The sequence below is a fragment of the Oncorhynchus kisutch genome, linkage group LG20, assembly GCF_002021735.2.
Source record: "Oncorhynchus kisutch isolate 150728-3 linkage group LG20, Okis_V2, whole genome shotgun sequence".
NCBI lineage: Eukaryota > Metazoa > Chordata > Actinopteri > Salmoniformes > Salmonidae > Oncorhynchus > Oncorhynchus kisutch.
Genome location: NC_034193.2, coordinates 27,702,418 through 27,715,579, shown reverse-complemented (window position 1 = coordinate 27,715,579; position 13,162 = coordinate 27,702,418). Strand labels below are relative to the sequence as shown.

The window sequence follows — 13,162 nt, the reverse complement described above, 5'->3', positions numbered from 1 at the left end:
TCATGGCTCATCCTGTACAACTACTGCTGTACACACCTTTTAAATTCCTATACTGTCCATATACTCTATATACACACACCATCATATATTTATATTCCAGAATCATTGCTTGTTCATTGCTTGTTCATTTTATTTGCTTAAAATGTCCGATTTATTTTTTGGGATTTGTCTGCAAAATATGTTTAGGCGACCAATAAAATGTGATTTGATTTTGAAATAGTGTGACTACGCCACCTAGTGGTATTGAATAGATCACAAAAAGGAAGGTACCTCAGAGCTGTTTGTGACGTATAAACTGGAAAACGAAACTGAAGACACTGGATTTCCCAAGAAAGCATTCGCTTGATAGGACATACAGAGAGAGATACATCGGTTTGAGTTTGATGCGAGTTTCTGTAGTCACGGTCGACACACTTCACACTTTTTGCATAATATATCTTAAGGATAATTACCAGACGGAGCTTTACTTTAATCCAGACAATACTGATTCGTGAATTTCGGCACACTGTCCGAAGACGAGGTAAGAACCTTTAAATGTGCAATTCTTTGCTAGCACTATAGCTTTACTCAATCTAATGCAAATGTCAATGATCTGTGTGTGTGGGAAAGTGACACAATCAAGTCGAAGTCTGTTATTACACGCTACAATCTCTGGGAATGATTTATTGCGGTCCTGAACTAGCAAAGATTATTTAGGATTACCCATAACATGCACAATGAATACATTTATGATACAGATACAGTGGAGTTGCATTTCTTTGAAATCCATAATCTACGATGATACACAGCCTAAACCAGAATCCTAGCATTTTTAAAATACATGGATAGGTTCATAGATGTGTAATTTGTGTTGCATTGCTCAATTTTCTTTTTTACACAGTATACTCAACCCGTTTTATAATTTCCAATGTTTATGTACCGTCTAATCTGAATAATAGGCTATATTTGGATTATCTCAGATTTTAAAACGCGTGTATTTTTGTAATATGATGACCCCTATGACTGTTACTTTAACTTTTATTCATTCTATCGCTTTTATCATTTGCAGTCTGTGAATGTAAATGCATGTCTGGTTTTTTCATCTTTTTTTAAAGGGAGTATTCAAAAAAAAATACTGAAAGATACTGACCACAATTTATTTTATACATATTGTTCCCAGTTTACACAGGCTGTCACAATGCTCTTCTTTAACTCTTTTAGATTAAGACATGTCTCAATCCAAACCGCTCCTCATCCCTTGGCTGCGCGAACAGATAAATAGTGGCCGGTATCCCGGGGTTACCTGGACCAATCAGGAGCGAACAGAGTTCTGCATCCCTTGGAAACATGCTTTGAGGCAGGATTCCTGCAGCGATGATGTACTTATTTTCAAGGTAATATCTCGCTCCTCACTTAAAAAATAAATAAGAACAGTATTACTCACCATTTACTGCTCCCAAAACTTAAAGCAAAATTCCTCCCAAAAACTATATTTTGGTACAGTATTTGTTTCATTAGTCCATTGTTATAGTCCCAAAATGTGTTGCATGTCAAGCAATCAAGTTTTCAAGATAAATAACTTTCAAAAATACAGAAGGTATGATACAGCCCCCACTTCTCCTTAGGCGTGGGCTGAGGTTAGCAATGGTAGGGTTCAAGGCGACCACTCCATTTGGAAGAGAAACTTCCGTTCTGCCCTCCGAGCCAAGGGGTTCAAAATGCTCCTTGACAACAAAAATGATGCAGCCAACCCCAACAAACTGTTCCAGTGGCCAGATGAGGCACCCACAGGAGGTAAAGCACCAACCAAAAAATACAAAGGAAAACAGTTCAATGCTTGGTTTATTATTAAAACAATGACATATGGGTGTGACATAGGAGTTAAATATGAGTCAAATAGAACACATTCTCTTTAATATACAGTAAATGGCCAAGAGATAAACATTTACTGAAAGTTGCAAAAAATATTACATATCTAAATGGAGACATACGTTAGTAGCAGAACTTCAGCTCTGAAACAACATGAAATGACACTCAATCATTTTGTTTTCAAACTTGTGCATCTCAAGGATCTCAGCACCCAGATCTGCATCAAGATCCCAGTCCATTACAAGAAGTGAGTGTGCTTATAAGAATTCTCACTTGTGAATGGAATGCAGTACCTGTACTGTAAAATCTTTTTTTAAACACCACTTCTTTTTCCCCAACTCTGCTCTTTTAGAGTCATGGTCTACCATGTTTTAATGACCTTTACCTTGCAGCAGAAGAAACTGTATACACAGGTAATGCAGATAAAAGTTTGTGACAATTTAACGACAATCTTTCAGGAAATGGATGATATTTAATGCAATCTAAAAGTAGGGTAAATGTACATTTATGAAATGTACTATGTCTCTTTTGTTATCTCATGTTATGTCTTCACTCATCTTTCCCACAACTACTCACCAGCGGAGGGGATCTCAACCACTATCAACCAGGATATACTTCAGAAATGTCTGCAAGGGTTGAACATTGAACAAACAGGTGGGAACCAACCGTTCCAATGTGGCACTCTAGACCAGCAACAGGTCAATCGCGTGCTACCAGTAGTTATGAAAAATATATTTCACAGCAGTTGCGTCGGTGCAATGATTCTATACACTATACTTGATTGTTTCGTCACCTAAACTGAAATTAGGTGAACTATTAGAATTGTATCAACCAGGAAATAATGGAGTGGTTTCAGCATAGTGCATCTTTTAAGCCTTTTTTCTGGACTAGGAAGCCCTAGGACTAGGCTTAATCTGTGTCCGGGAAACCGGCCCATAATGATTATCATAATATAGGCTATTATCCAAGTCTTTCTCTTCACTCTTCCAACCTCTTCTGCAGAAGCTATTCATGGTTATGAACTCCCCGTTGAGGAACTGCAATATCCAATGGAGGGCACGATTGGAGGGCATGTTTTGCTAGGGCAACAGCAGTATCCGGTTGTAATGGAGGATGCTGTGGGTGGAGCTGTGTTGCCCCCGCAACCGGTGTATCCAATGGATGGAGCTGTCGGTGGTGCCCATGAACAGCAGGTGGTGGAGCAGTTAACAAATGAATTGTCCAGAACCATGGTGGGCGAAAATTTTAGTAAGTTATGAATATTATTAGATTTCTACTTGTGGGTGCTAGGATTGAAGTTAATGCCAATTGGCTTCTCTTCACACAGTAGTTGGTGTCAATAGTCTATCTTTGAAAAACATATCATTATAAATTATAATGTGGGCGTGCCAATGTTAATAGTTTAAATGCTTATAGGGCTGCTCAAGATTTTGTTCAGCAGGCATTGTTCATGTAGAACACAATCTGTGTTCTACATGAACAAGTTGAACATCCTTCTTCCCTCCATTTCAAAATGTTTTTTTTGCTACTGAAACAACCCTGTTTTGTTATGGGAATGCCACTCCCGTTGGGTTACCCATGATTTCAATGTTGTATCTAGACAGTATATGGTCATGCACAGAACACTATCTTTCCCCAGGTTTAGTTGTTCCTCTCATCTTGACAACAATCTATTATTTTCCTTTCTTCCCCTAGAAACTCACTTCAGGGTTTCTGTGTACTACCGGGGAGTGAAGATGCCTGAGCAGCTGGTTGAGAACGAGGCAGGGTTCAGATTAGTCTACAGGTAAAATGGCATATAGCACAGCTAGGCTACATGTTTGTAATTTTTGTTGTTGTCTATTGTGTGTTTGGTTATGAACCCAGGACGATTAGCCCTGATGGACTAATTGGTAGCTCTGTCTCGACTAGACCTGAACTTACACAACCGCTTCTGGACCCAGATTCTGGCCTGAATCTGGTCTCTCTGCCCAGTCCACCGCCTGTCCGGGACGAAACTCAGGCCAAACTGACCCAAGATATCCTGGCTCTCCTGGGAGAGGGCCTGGAGGTGGGTGCCTCCGGGTCCATCATCTACGGACTCCGTAAGGGTGAAATTAAGGCCTTCTGGAGCCTTGACAAGTTTGACAATAGCAGGAGGCCCCAGGGAGTGTCCAAATGCCCAGAACCACTATATCAGGCCAAGGACTTCTATGGAGGTGAAAGAGGAAAATATATACTGAGACTGATTAATTTTTTTAGAAAGGAGGCATGATAAAAAAATGTTTTTAAATAATTTCAGAGAAACTTATTAAAGGGGAAGTTCAGTATTTACTAAATTTAAGATGGTTCCTCAACCTTAAAGTAGTCTATGGGCCAGGAGAAAGTGTAGTCCGTGTTTCGGATTCACCCACTATAAACTTCAGCTAACTTTAGCCACCGCTAGCTAAAGATCAATGGGAGTGATGGGAGCAACCTTGCAATCTTCTAAACAGATTGGCTGCATGACGAGATTATCTGGACACCTCTTCCCGATAGCTAAACAGCCGTCCCTACCTTCTGCGCATATGCTACTTCACAAACAATTTTTCTACGTAGCTCCTCTGCTCCCTCCGCTGCTGCTCCCGGATCTCTTCCTGTTCTCATCCAGTTATTTTCTCTGCTGTAACTATAAATGACATGATTGACATGTTATAAAAACTCAACAGCACACAAAACACAGATAGGCAACAGCTTAACACCATCTGCAAAAAAAAATTGTCACGAAACAACACTACGTAATTCAAGAAGATCTAAATGCATATTCCCATAAAACTGAATGAGATTATATGGTTGCCATGCAGATGCTACATGGAGATTTCACCGGTAAAACGTAAATAATTATCGCTCACGATTGACAATGAGAAAGGGGGAGCAGTGACTATGTAATTTTTGTTAGCCTAAAGTAACATGCACAGAACGGGATAAGGTTGTTTAGCTCTGGAAAAGTCAACCCCCCCCGGGCGGGAAACCGTTCCCGGTTGCTGCTATACATCGATCTTAAGTTAGCTGAAGTTTTCAGTGAAGAAAACCCAAACACGGATTAAGTCCAAATCACACGGGTAGTGTTTCATAAATTATTATGCGCATGAATGAGTGTGTTTACGCTGGAAATAGAATGGATGGGAGTGAATAAGAGAAAACAAATGGCCGTGAGCATCAACTGCGTCACGAGCTGAATTGTGTTTCGGAATTATATATCACATTGTCAATGTCATTCCTTGTCGGTATCACTGTTGCTGACAGACAAGTCGATTGATACATTTCAATGTGCATGGTTATTGAGTGCCTTGGTTCAAATGAACCATATCTGGTCTAGAGTTTGTGTGGGTCGTTTGTAGAAAGGGAATTCAAGGAATTGTTCCTACTTCCCTACTTAGCTACAGTTGAAGTCAGAAGTGTACATACACTTAGGTTGGAGTCATTAAAACTCGTTTTTCAACCACTGCACAAAATTATTGTTAACAAACTATAGTTTTGGCAATTCGGTTAGGACATATACTTTGTGCATGACACATATTTTTCCAACAATTGTTTAAAGACAGATTAAATTATTTATAATTCACTGTTCCATCACAATTCCAGTGGGTCAGAAGATTACATACACTAAGTTGACTGTGCCTTTAAACAGCTTGGAAAATTCCAGAAAATGAGAATTCCAGAAAATGATGTCATGGCTTTACAAGCTTCTGATTAGGCTTATTGACATCATTTGAGTCAATTGGAGGTGTACCTGTGGATGTATTTCAAGGCCTACCTTCAAACTCAGTGCTTCTTTGCTTGACATCATGGGAAAATCAAAAGAAATCTGCCAAGACCTGCCAAAAATTGTAGTCCTCCACAAGTCTGGTTCATCCTTGGGAGCAATTTCCAAATGCCTGTACAAACAATAGTACGCAAGTATAAACACCATGGGACCATGCAGCTGTCATACCGCTCAGGAAGGAGATGAATGTACTTTGGTGCGAAAAGTGCAAATCAATCCCAGAACAACAGCAACGGACCTTGTGAAGATACTGGAGGAAACGAGTACAAAAGCATCTATATCCACAGTAAAGCGAGTCCTATATCGACATAACCTGAAAGGCCGCTCAGCAAGGAAGGAGCCACTGCTCCGAAACCGCCATAAAAAAGCCAGACTACGGTTTGCAACTGCACATGGGGACAAAGATCTTAGTTTTTGGAGAAATGTCCTCTGGTCTGATGAAACAAAAATATAACTGTTTGGCCATAATGACCATCATTATGTTTGGAGGAAAAAGGGGGAGGCTTGCAAGCTGAAGAACACCATCCCAACTGTGAAGCACGGTGGTAGCAGCATCATGTTGTGGGGGTGCTTTGCTGAAGGAGAGACTGGTGCACTTCACAAAATAGATGGCTTCATGAGGATGGAAAATTATGTGGATATATTGAAGCAACAACCTGACTCAGTTACACCAGCTCTGTCAGTAGGAATGGGCCAAAATTCACCCAACTTATTATGGGAAGCTTGTGGAAGGCTACCCAAAACGTTTGACTCAAGTTAAACAATTTAAAGGCAATGCTACCAAATACTAATTGAGTGTATGTAAACTTCTGACCCACTGTGAATGTGATGAAATAAATAAAAGCTGAAATAAATAATTCTATACTATTATTCTGACATTTCACATGCTTAAAATAAAGTGATGATCCTGACCTAAGACAGGGAATTTTTACTCTAATTAATTGTCAGGAATTGTGAAGTACTGAGTTAAAATCTATTTGGCTAAGGACTTCAACATTAAGTAAAGTTCTATGGTAAAAAAATATTTTGGTCTAGGCTATGGTTTAGGCCTATCTGACAAATAGGCTACAGATTTGAAAACAATGCAGCAGCCTACCTATGTTAATTTTGATCATGGGGATGTATGTAGCCCAGGCTACTGCTGGAAAACTTGAGGAATGCGGCAGCTCCGAGTTTCAAGAGAGAGTACAACTGTTTTAGAATTACTTTTCATGACAACGCAGGTGAACACAATGCTGTGTATTTGAATTAATGCTCGACGGACGTCCCCTGTGTGATTTTGGCTTTACAGTTTCTCCTGGCCCATAGACAACTTTCAGGGTTGGAAACTTTTTTTGTTTTCTTTTTTTTCTTTAACTGTTAATCAACTAGGCAAGTCAGTTAAGAACAAATTCTTATTTACAATGACGGCCTAACCCGGACGACTCTGTGCCGCTGCGTCACCCGGGAGCCCTGTTAGGAACATCTAACAATAAGTTGTAAAATACTGAACTTCCCCTTTTATAGGTTTGAGAGGGAGTGATACAGTCTTTCAGGTAGATGTGTAGTTCTCAGGCATTGACCTTCGAATCCCTTCACCCTCTTTCCTTCTTTCTCCAGGGCTGTTGAAGTTCATAAACAATGAAGGAAAATGTCCCCCCTTTTCTCTATTCTTCTGTCTGGGAGAGAAGTGGCCAGACCCGGACAACAGACCCTGGGAGAAGAAACTGGTCATGGTCGAGGTAAGACACACACAGTCATAAGCAGGCCTTGTGAACTTGGCATAATTTTGTTTAGTAATACATCATTTTTGTTATCTTGCCTTCCTTCTCTGCTCGAGGTTCACCTACGCTTGTTAGTTACCTACGATCTGCACTATTAGCGGTTGTGACAAGCAGAATGGTTTCTGTTTTCTCACAGACATGATTCAAACAGTTTTAGAAAATAGTAAAAACTAGTGTTTTCTATCCAAATCTACGAATAATATGCATATCTTATATTCTTGGCATGAGTAGCAGGAAGTTTAAATTGGGCACGCTATTTATCCAAAAGTGAAAATTCTTCCCCCTAGCCCCAAGAGGTTTTAACCAAGGTAGTCATCTTGACTATTTGTCTCTTTCTCTCTTGCATCAAAAGGTTAAGTCTCCTCCATTTATATCTCACTGGGCTGGGGTTTTTGTCTTCAAATATCCACTATTTCTAATATGTCCATAATATTAGTGATTTCATTAAGGGCACGTTGATGATAGTTTTTGGAGTGATTTCCTTTATGGTCCATTGAGGTACTTAGCACTGTGTTATAGACTCCATAATAACCATAATAATTTTATCATTTGTTGCCTGTAAGTTCAATAAATTTGTATAAATATTTTAGATGAAGTATGGATCATCCTGATTTGGATCATATAGATTAATGAGCCAAATCTATTTTTCGTCCACTTTCGTATTCAAAAAGATCCACCTTCCTTGCGAATCATTCCTAATTATTTGTACATTCAGATCGACATTTTTGATAATTAATATCATCACACCTTTTGAGTTCCTTTGTCCATGACAGAATATTATTTCACCACCCCATTCCTTTTTCCACACAACTTCATCTAAGGATGTGGAGTGAGTTTCCTGTAAACAGTATATGGTATATTCCTTTTCCTTTAGCCACGTTTATAACCTGCTAAACCATTACAATCATAACTGGCTATACTTATTTCACCCCTTACCATAACTCAGTCTAAATTGACCATAATTAGTGCTTGTGAAGTTACTGCCATAAGAGGTATTTTGACGGTCAAAATTAGAGCTTTCAAATGTCTTATATTTAGAATTCAAGAAATAGGTTCTAGCAATATTTGTTTTATTCCCTTGCCTGATGCCTTGCTCAAACAATTATTGCCTGATGGTCTTCCCTGATGTTTTCCCGAACTTACCAGTACCTTTTTGATGCAATGTTTGTTTTTTGATTTTACACCTTTTAAAATATCCAAGTCATTTGACATATTTTCTTATTAGCCTTATAAACATAGGGGCGGCAGGGTAGTCTAGTGGTTAGAGCGTTGGACTAATAACTGGAAGGTTGCAAGTTCAAATCCCAGAGCTGACAAGGTACAAATCTGTTGTTCTGCCCCTGAACAGGCAGTTAAACCACTGTCATTGAAAATAAGAATTTGTTCTTAACTGACTTGCCTAGTTAAATAAAGGTAAAATAAATGTAAAAAATAAATAGAAACCTGGTTGCTTTTTGTATCTGCGCTAGAAAGGTTAAAAAGGCAAAAAATATATCGGTATTGGTCGATATCGCAAATTGTTTTACTAATATACACTACATGACCAAAAGTTATGTTGACACTTGCTCGTCGGACATCTCATTCCAAAATCATGGGCATTAATATAGATTTGGTCCCCCCTTTGCTGCTATAATGGCCTCTACTCTTCTGGAAAGGCTAACCACTAGATGTTGGAACATTGCTGCAGGGACTTGCTTCCATTCAGCCAAGAGAGCATTACTGAGGTCGGGGCACTGATGTTGGGCAATTAGGCCTGGCTCGTGGCCAGCGTTCCAATTAATTCCAAAAGTATTCAGTGGGGTTGAGGTCAGTGCTCTGTGCAGGCCAGTCAAGTTCTTCCACACTAATTACGACAAACCATTTCTGTATGGACCTCGCTTTGTGCATGGGGGCATTGTCATGCTGAATAGAAAAGGGCCTTCTCCAAACTGTTGCAACAAATTTGGAACACAGAATTGTCTAGAATGTCATTGTATGCTGTATCATTAAGATTTCCCTTCACTGGAACTAAAGGGTCCAGCCCTAGACCATTATTCCTCCTCCATCAAACTTTACCGTTGGCACTATGCATTCGGGCAGGTAGTGTTCTCCTGGCATCCGCCAAAACCAGATTCATCAGTCAGACTGCCAGATGGTGAAGTGTGATTCATCACTCCAAAGAATGCTTTTCCACTGCTCCGAGTCCAATGGCGGTGAGCTTTACACCACTCCAGCCGGCGCATTGTGGTCTTATGCTTGTGTGCAGATGCTCGGCCATGGAAACCCATTTCATGAAGCTCTGCCGACAAACAGTTATTGTGATGAAGTTGCTTCCAGAGGCAGTTTGGAACTTGGTAGTGAGTGTTGCAACCGAGGACAGACTATTTTTACGCTGTTAGGTTCTAATTATTGTAGTAAGAACTCAACGGACACTGTGAAAGCTTAAACCAACTTTATTCTTCCCAGAGGATTAAAGAGCTGAATCAACAAAGACGTGATTCCACCCGTGGTAGTATACGTACCCCACTTTGGGTTGAATCTCCTCCTTATCGCTAAACATTGCGTCATTATTGCTAGGCATGGAGCTGAGTGACATGGGCAATAAACGGTTCCTCCCCTTATCAGTACTGCCACATGTGACCGTTTTCCCTGCACCCATCGCCTCCCAAGTTTAAGTACGGCACCTCTCATGTCTCTATTATAACTAATGATTAATAGTTCAATCTCAGAAATCCAAACCCATCAACGTGCTACACGTTTCAGCACTCGGCGGTCGCGTACTGTGAGTCCGCCTCTGCACACACTCCATTAGGTGTTTGGAAGTGAGATTCTGTTTTGTTTCCTCTGCATGTTTTTTTTTTTAACTCATACGCTTTCTATCAGGTGGTGTTAACCGCTCTGGAGCTACTGAAGTCAATGGCGGTGGAAGGTGGTGCCTCCTCTCTGCAGTCTGTGGAACTGCAGCTGTCCTTGCAGGAGTCCCTGCAGGAGATGATGGACTTGTGCTAAAGAGGGACTGATCCACCTACTGTAAAATACTGAGTATCCATTCTGTCATAACGTTTACTCTTTTTTTATGACCATATTTGATCAACTGTTCAGAACCAAAACAACAGTATGTGAGGGGGAATGGGTTAAATAAGCATTTAAGTTTAATGTCTAATAGGGAACCTCACTCTGTTTTTTTTTTTCAATGATACTGTAAACAACAAGGCATGCAGGGTTCTAAATTGCAACTATTTTGGTCACATATGCTCCTTAATATTTTGCTGTGCGACCTGGATTTTTTATTTGGGAGCACCAGTGTGCTGGTGCTGATTGCACACGTAGACTACAGAAACACCGCTAACCAAACAACAGTCTATGTATTGCTGTTGGTTGCTACACTCAAAATGTAAACTTCTTAGATTTGTCCTGACCTCAAAGGTGCCCTCATTATGTGGTTTAATTTAGGACAAAATGGAATTAGCCAACATAAATGCCCAAACTATGTAGAATCCTAATATTCTACTCATGTAGTTTCATGACAGGTATTTGTATCAATTTTAGCTTTTTATAATAAACAAATGTGTTTACAGGGTTACCTATTCGTTTCTAGGGCACAACATGTGCTTCAGAAGTTGTTTGAATTCATATAGGCTATATCCACTTTTCTGGTGCTCTTAAATGTTATGTTGTGCTCCTAACTTTTTCAAGTTGTGAGCATCAGTTCAGGATTATTAATTGAGGATAAATATCAAATCAAGCACAGTTATTATCCATCTAAACTGGAGAGGTAATGCATAGGCATGGCATCTATTTCACTTAAGTCTTAATAAATAATAACTGTAATATGGTACAATGGATTTCACACCTTTATTTTAAGGTCGACTGGCCAATAGCATGTATGTATGATTGAATGTATCACTCATCATAACTATCTCATCTCGTTTTCAAAACCACTCTTTCATAAGACAAGACTTAACTGTATGCTGCAGTGAGACTAATTCAGACTACAATAAATAAAAAAATACCTTTAAAATGTGTTTTAATCTACATCACTTTCTTCACTCTGTCATTGTAGCTGACCAAAAATACAATTGATGGAATATTGATATATTTGCACACAGCTTCCCTTCAGCATTCACTCCCTGCCTGGATAATGTTGTCCCTGTGGACCAATGAGAAGAAACCATGATCGAGAACAGTTTTCAAAAACAGTAGTGCTGACAGTAGGCACTTGTAGATTTGATTGGTAAAGCATTATGATTAAAAGGCTGGGTTGAGATGTCGCCATATTGCTTACACCTATCCAATCCTCTCAGATCTATAAGCGTGGTAGGGAGTAGGGTGAAGGGATCGATTTTGGGATTCAAAAAGTATGTCCAAGAAAAATGTGGCTGACTTGACTGAAAGGTAGACAAAATGAAGCTGCTGGGTAGGGTATAGACCTGTGTAATGGTGTACTACAGTGCCTTCATAAAGTATTCACACCCCTTGACTTTTTTTCACATTTTGTTGTTAGAAAGTGGGATTATAAAGTATGTCATTTTTTTTGTCAAATATCTAGACAAAATATTCTGTTAAAGTGCAAGAAAATTAAAACATTTAAAAATGGAAAATAAAACTATCTTGATTTAGATAAGTATTCAACCCCTGAGTCAATACATGTTTGAATCACTCTGATAGCGATTACAGCTGTGAGTCTTTCTGTGTAAGTTTCTTCAAACTTTTGAACACCTAGATTGTTCAATATTTAGTTGTTGATCGTTGCTAGACAGCCATTTTCATGTCTTGCCATATATTTTCAAGCCAAATTTAAGTCAACTGTAGCCAGGCCACTCACGAACATTCAGTGTTGTCTTGGTAAGGAACTCCAGTATACATTTGGCCTTGTGTTTTAGGACAAAAATGTTTTTCTTTGCAAATGTTTTTGCAGTATTACTTTTAGTGCCTTTATTGCATTTTTTTGAATATTTTTATTTACAGGCTTCCTTTTCACTCTGTCAATTAGTTTGTATTGTGGAGTAACTACAATGTTGTTGATCCATCTTCAGTTTTCTCTTATCACAGCCATTAACCCTCTAGAGATGCTACTCCTCTTGAACTGTTTAAACTAGAAAGGCCATTCAAACTTTAAAACATGTGAACTGATCTGGATTAGATTGCTTGCATACAACCTTTTGATACTATTTATACTTAAAAGTATTCAAAGTATGAATACTTTCTGAAGGGATGTAAACACTTATTGCAAGCAGTGAGTCCATGCAACTTATTATGTAACTTATTTAGCCTTGCCATAACAAAAGGGTTGAATACTTATTGAGTCAAGACATTTGTTTCATTTAAAATTTTTGAAAACATCATTCCACTTTGACATTATTGGGTACTGTGTGTAGATCAATGACACAAAATCACAACATCTCTATACTGTATCCAGTGAACCATATATCTCTATGGGGCCACTCCTATTCTGTTCAGAATGCTTTGCTTATACGTGGAGCCAAGGGATGGTATTGGCCAGGTGATAAGCGGTGCATGGTTTCCTCCAGACGTGATGCTTGGCATCCAGGCCAAATAGTTCAATCTTTCATCATTCCAGAAAATCTTGTATTTCATGGTCTGAGAGATAGGTGCCTTTTGGCAAACTCCAATTGGGCTGTCCTGCCTTTTACTGAGGAGTGGTTCCACCTGGTCACTCTACCATAAAGGCCTGATTGATGGAGTGCTGCAGAGATGGTTGTCCTTCTGGAACAGGCCTGGGCAATTATTTTCCATGGAGGGCCACATTAGAATATATTTTTGCCTT

At 39.3% G+C, this 13,162-nt stretch overlaps 1 protein-coding gene across 2 annotated transcripts; it reads left to right on the top strand.

Moving 5' to 3' along the window:
• The first annotated feature begins 323 nt into the window (after positions 1-323).
• Positions 324-11,849, top strand: irf3 (interferon regulatory factor 3). 2 transcript variants are annotated; one of them, XM_020453960.2, is made up of 11 exons: positions 324-520; positions 1,201-1,373; positions 1,605-1,773; positions 2,049-2,095; positions 2,201-2,261; positions 2,428-2,502; positions 2,851-3,096; positions 3,544-3,634; positions 3,760-3,932; positions 7,232-7,353; positions 10,258-11,849. In XM_020453960.2, exons 2-11 carry the CDS (start codon positions 1,209-1,211, stop codon positions 10,381-10,383), a joined length of 1,275 nt encoding a protein of 424 aa, XP_020309549.1. In that variant the 5' UTR covers positions 324-520; positions 1,201-1,208; the 3' UTR covers positions 10,384-11,849. The 2 variants fall into 2 exon arrangements, with proteins under 2 accessions (XP_020309549.1, XP_020309548.1); XM_020453959.2 differs by having other exon boundaries at positions 3,760-4,046; positions 10,258-11,405.
• The last annotated feature ends 1,313 nt before the right edge of the window (positions 11,850-13,162 follow it).

Excerpts from the sequence above, each read along its gene's own strand:
- irf3 (XM_020453959.2), top strand. The coding sequence starts at position 1,209 with ATGTCTCAATCCAAACCGCTCCTCATCCCTTGGCTGCGCGAACAGATA. Across the intron at positions 1,374-1,604 it reads ATGATGTACTTATTTTCAAG|GCGTGGGCTGAGGTTAGCAA; the intron begins GTAATATCTCGC and ends ACTTCTCCTTAG. Across the intron at positions 3,635-3,759 it reads GGGTTCAGATTAGTCTACAG|ACCTGAACTTACACAACCGC; the intron begins GTAAAATGGCAT and ends TGTCTCGACTAG.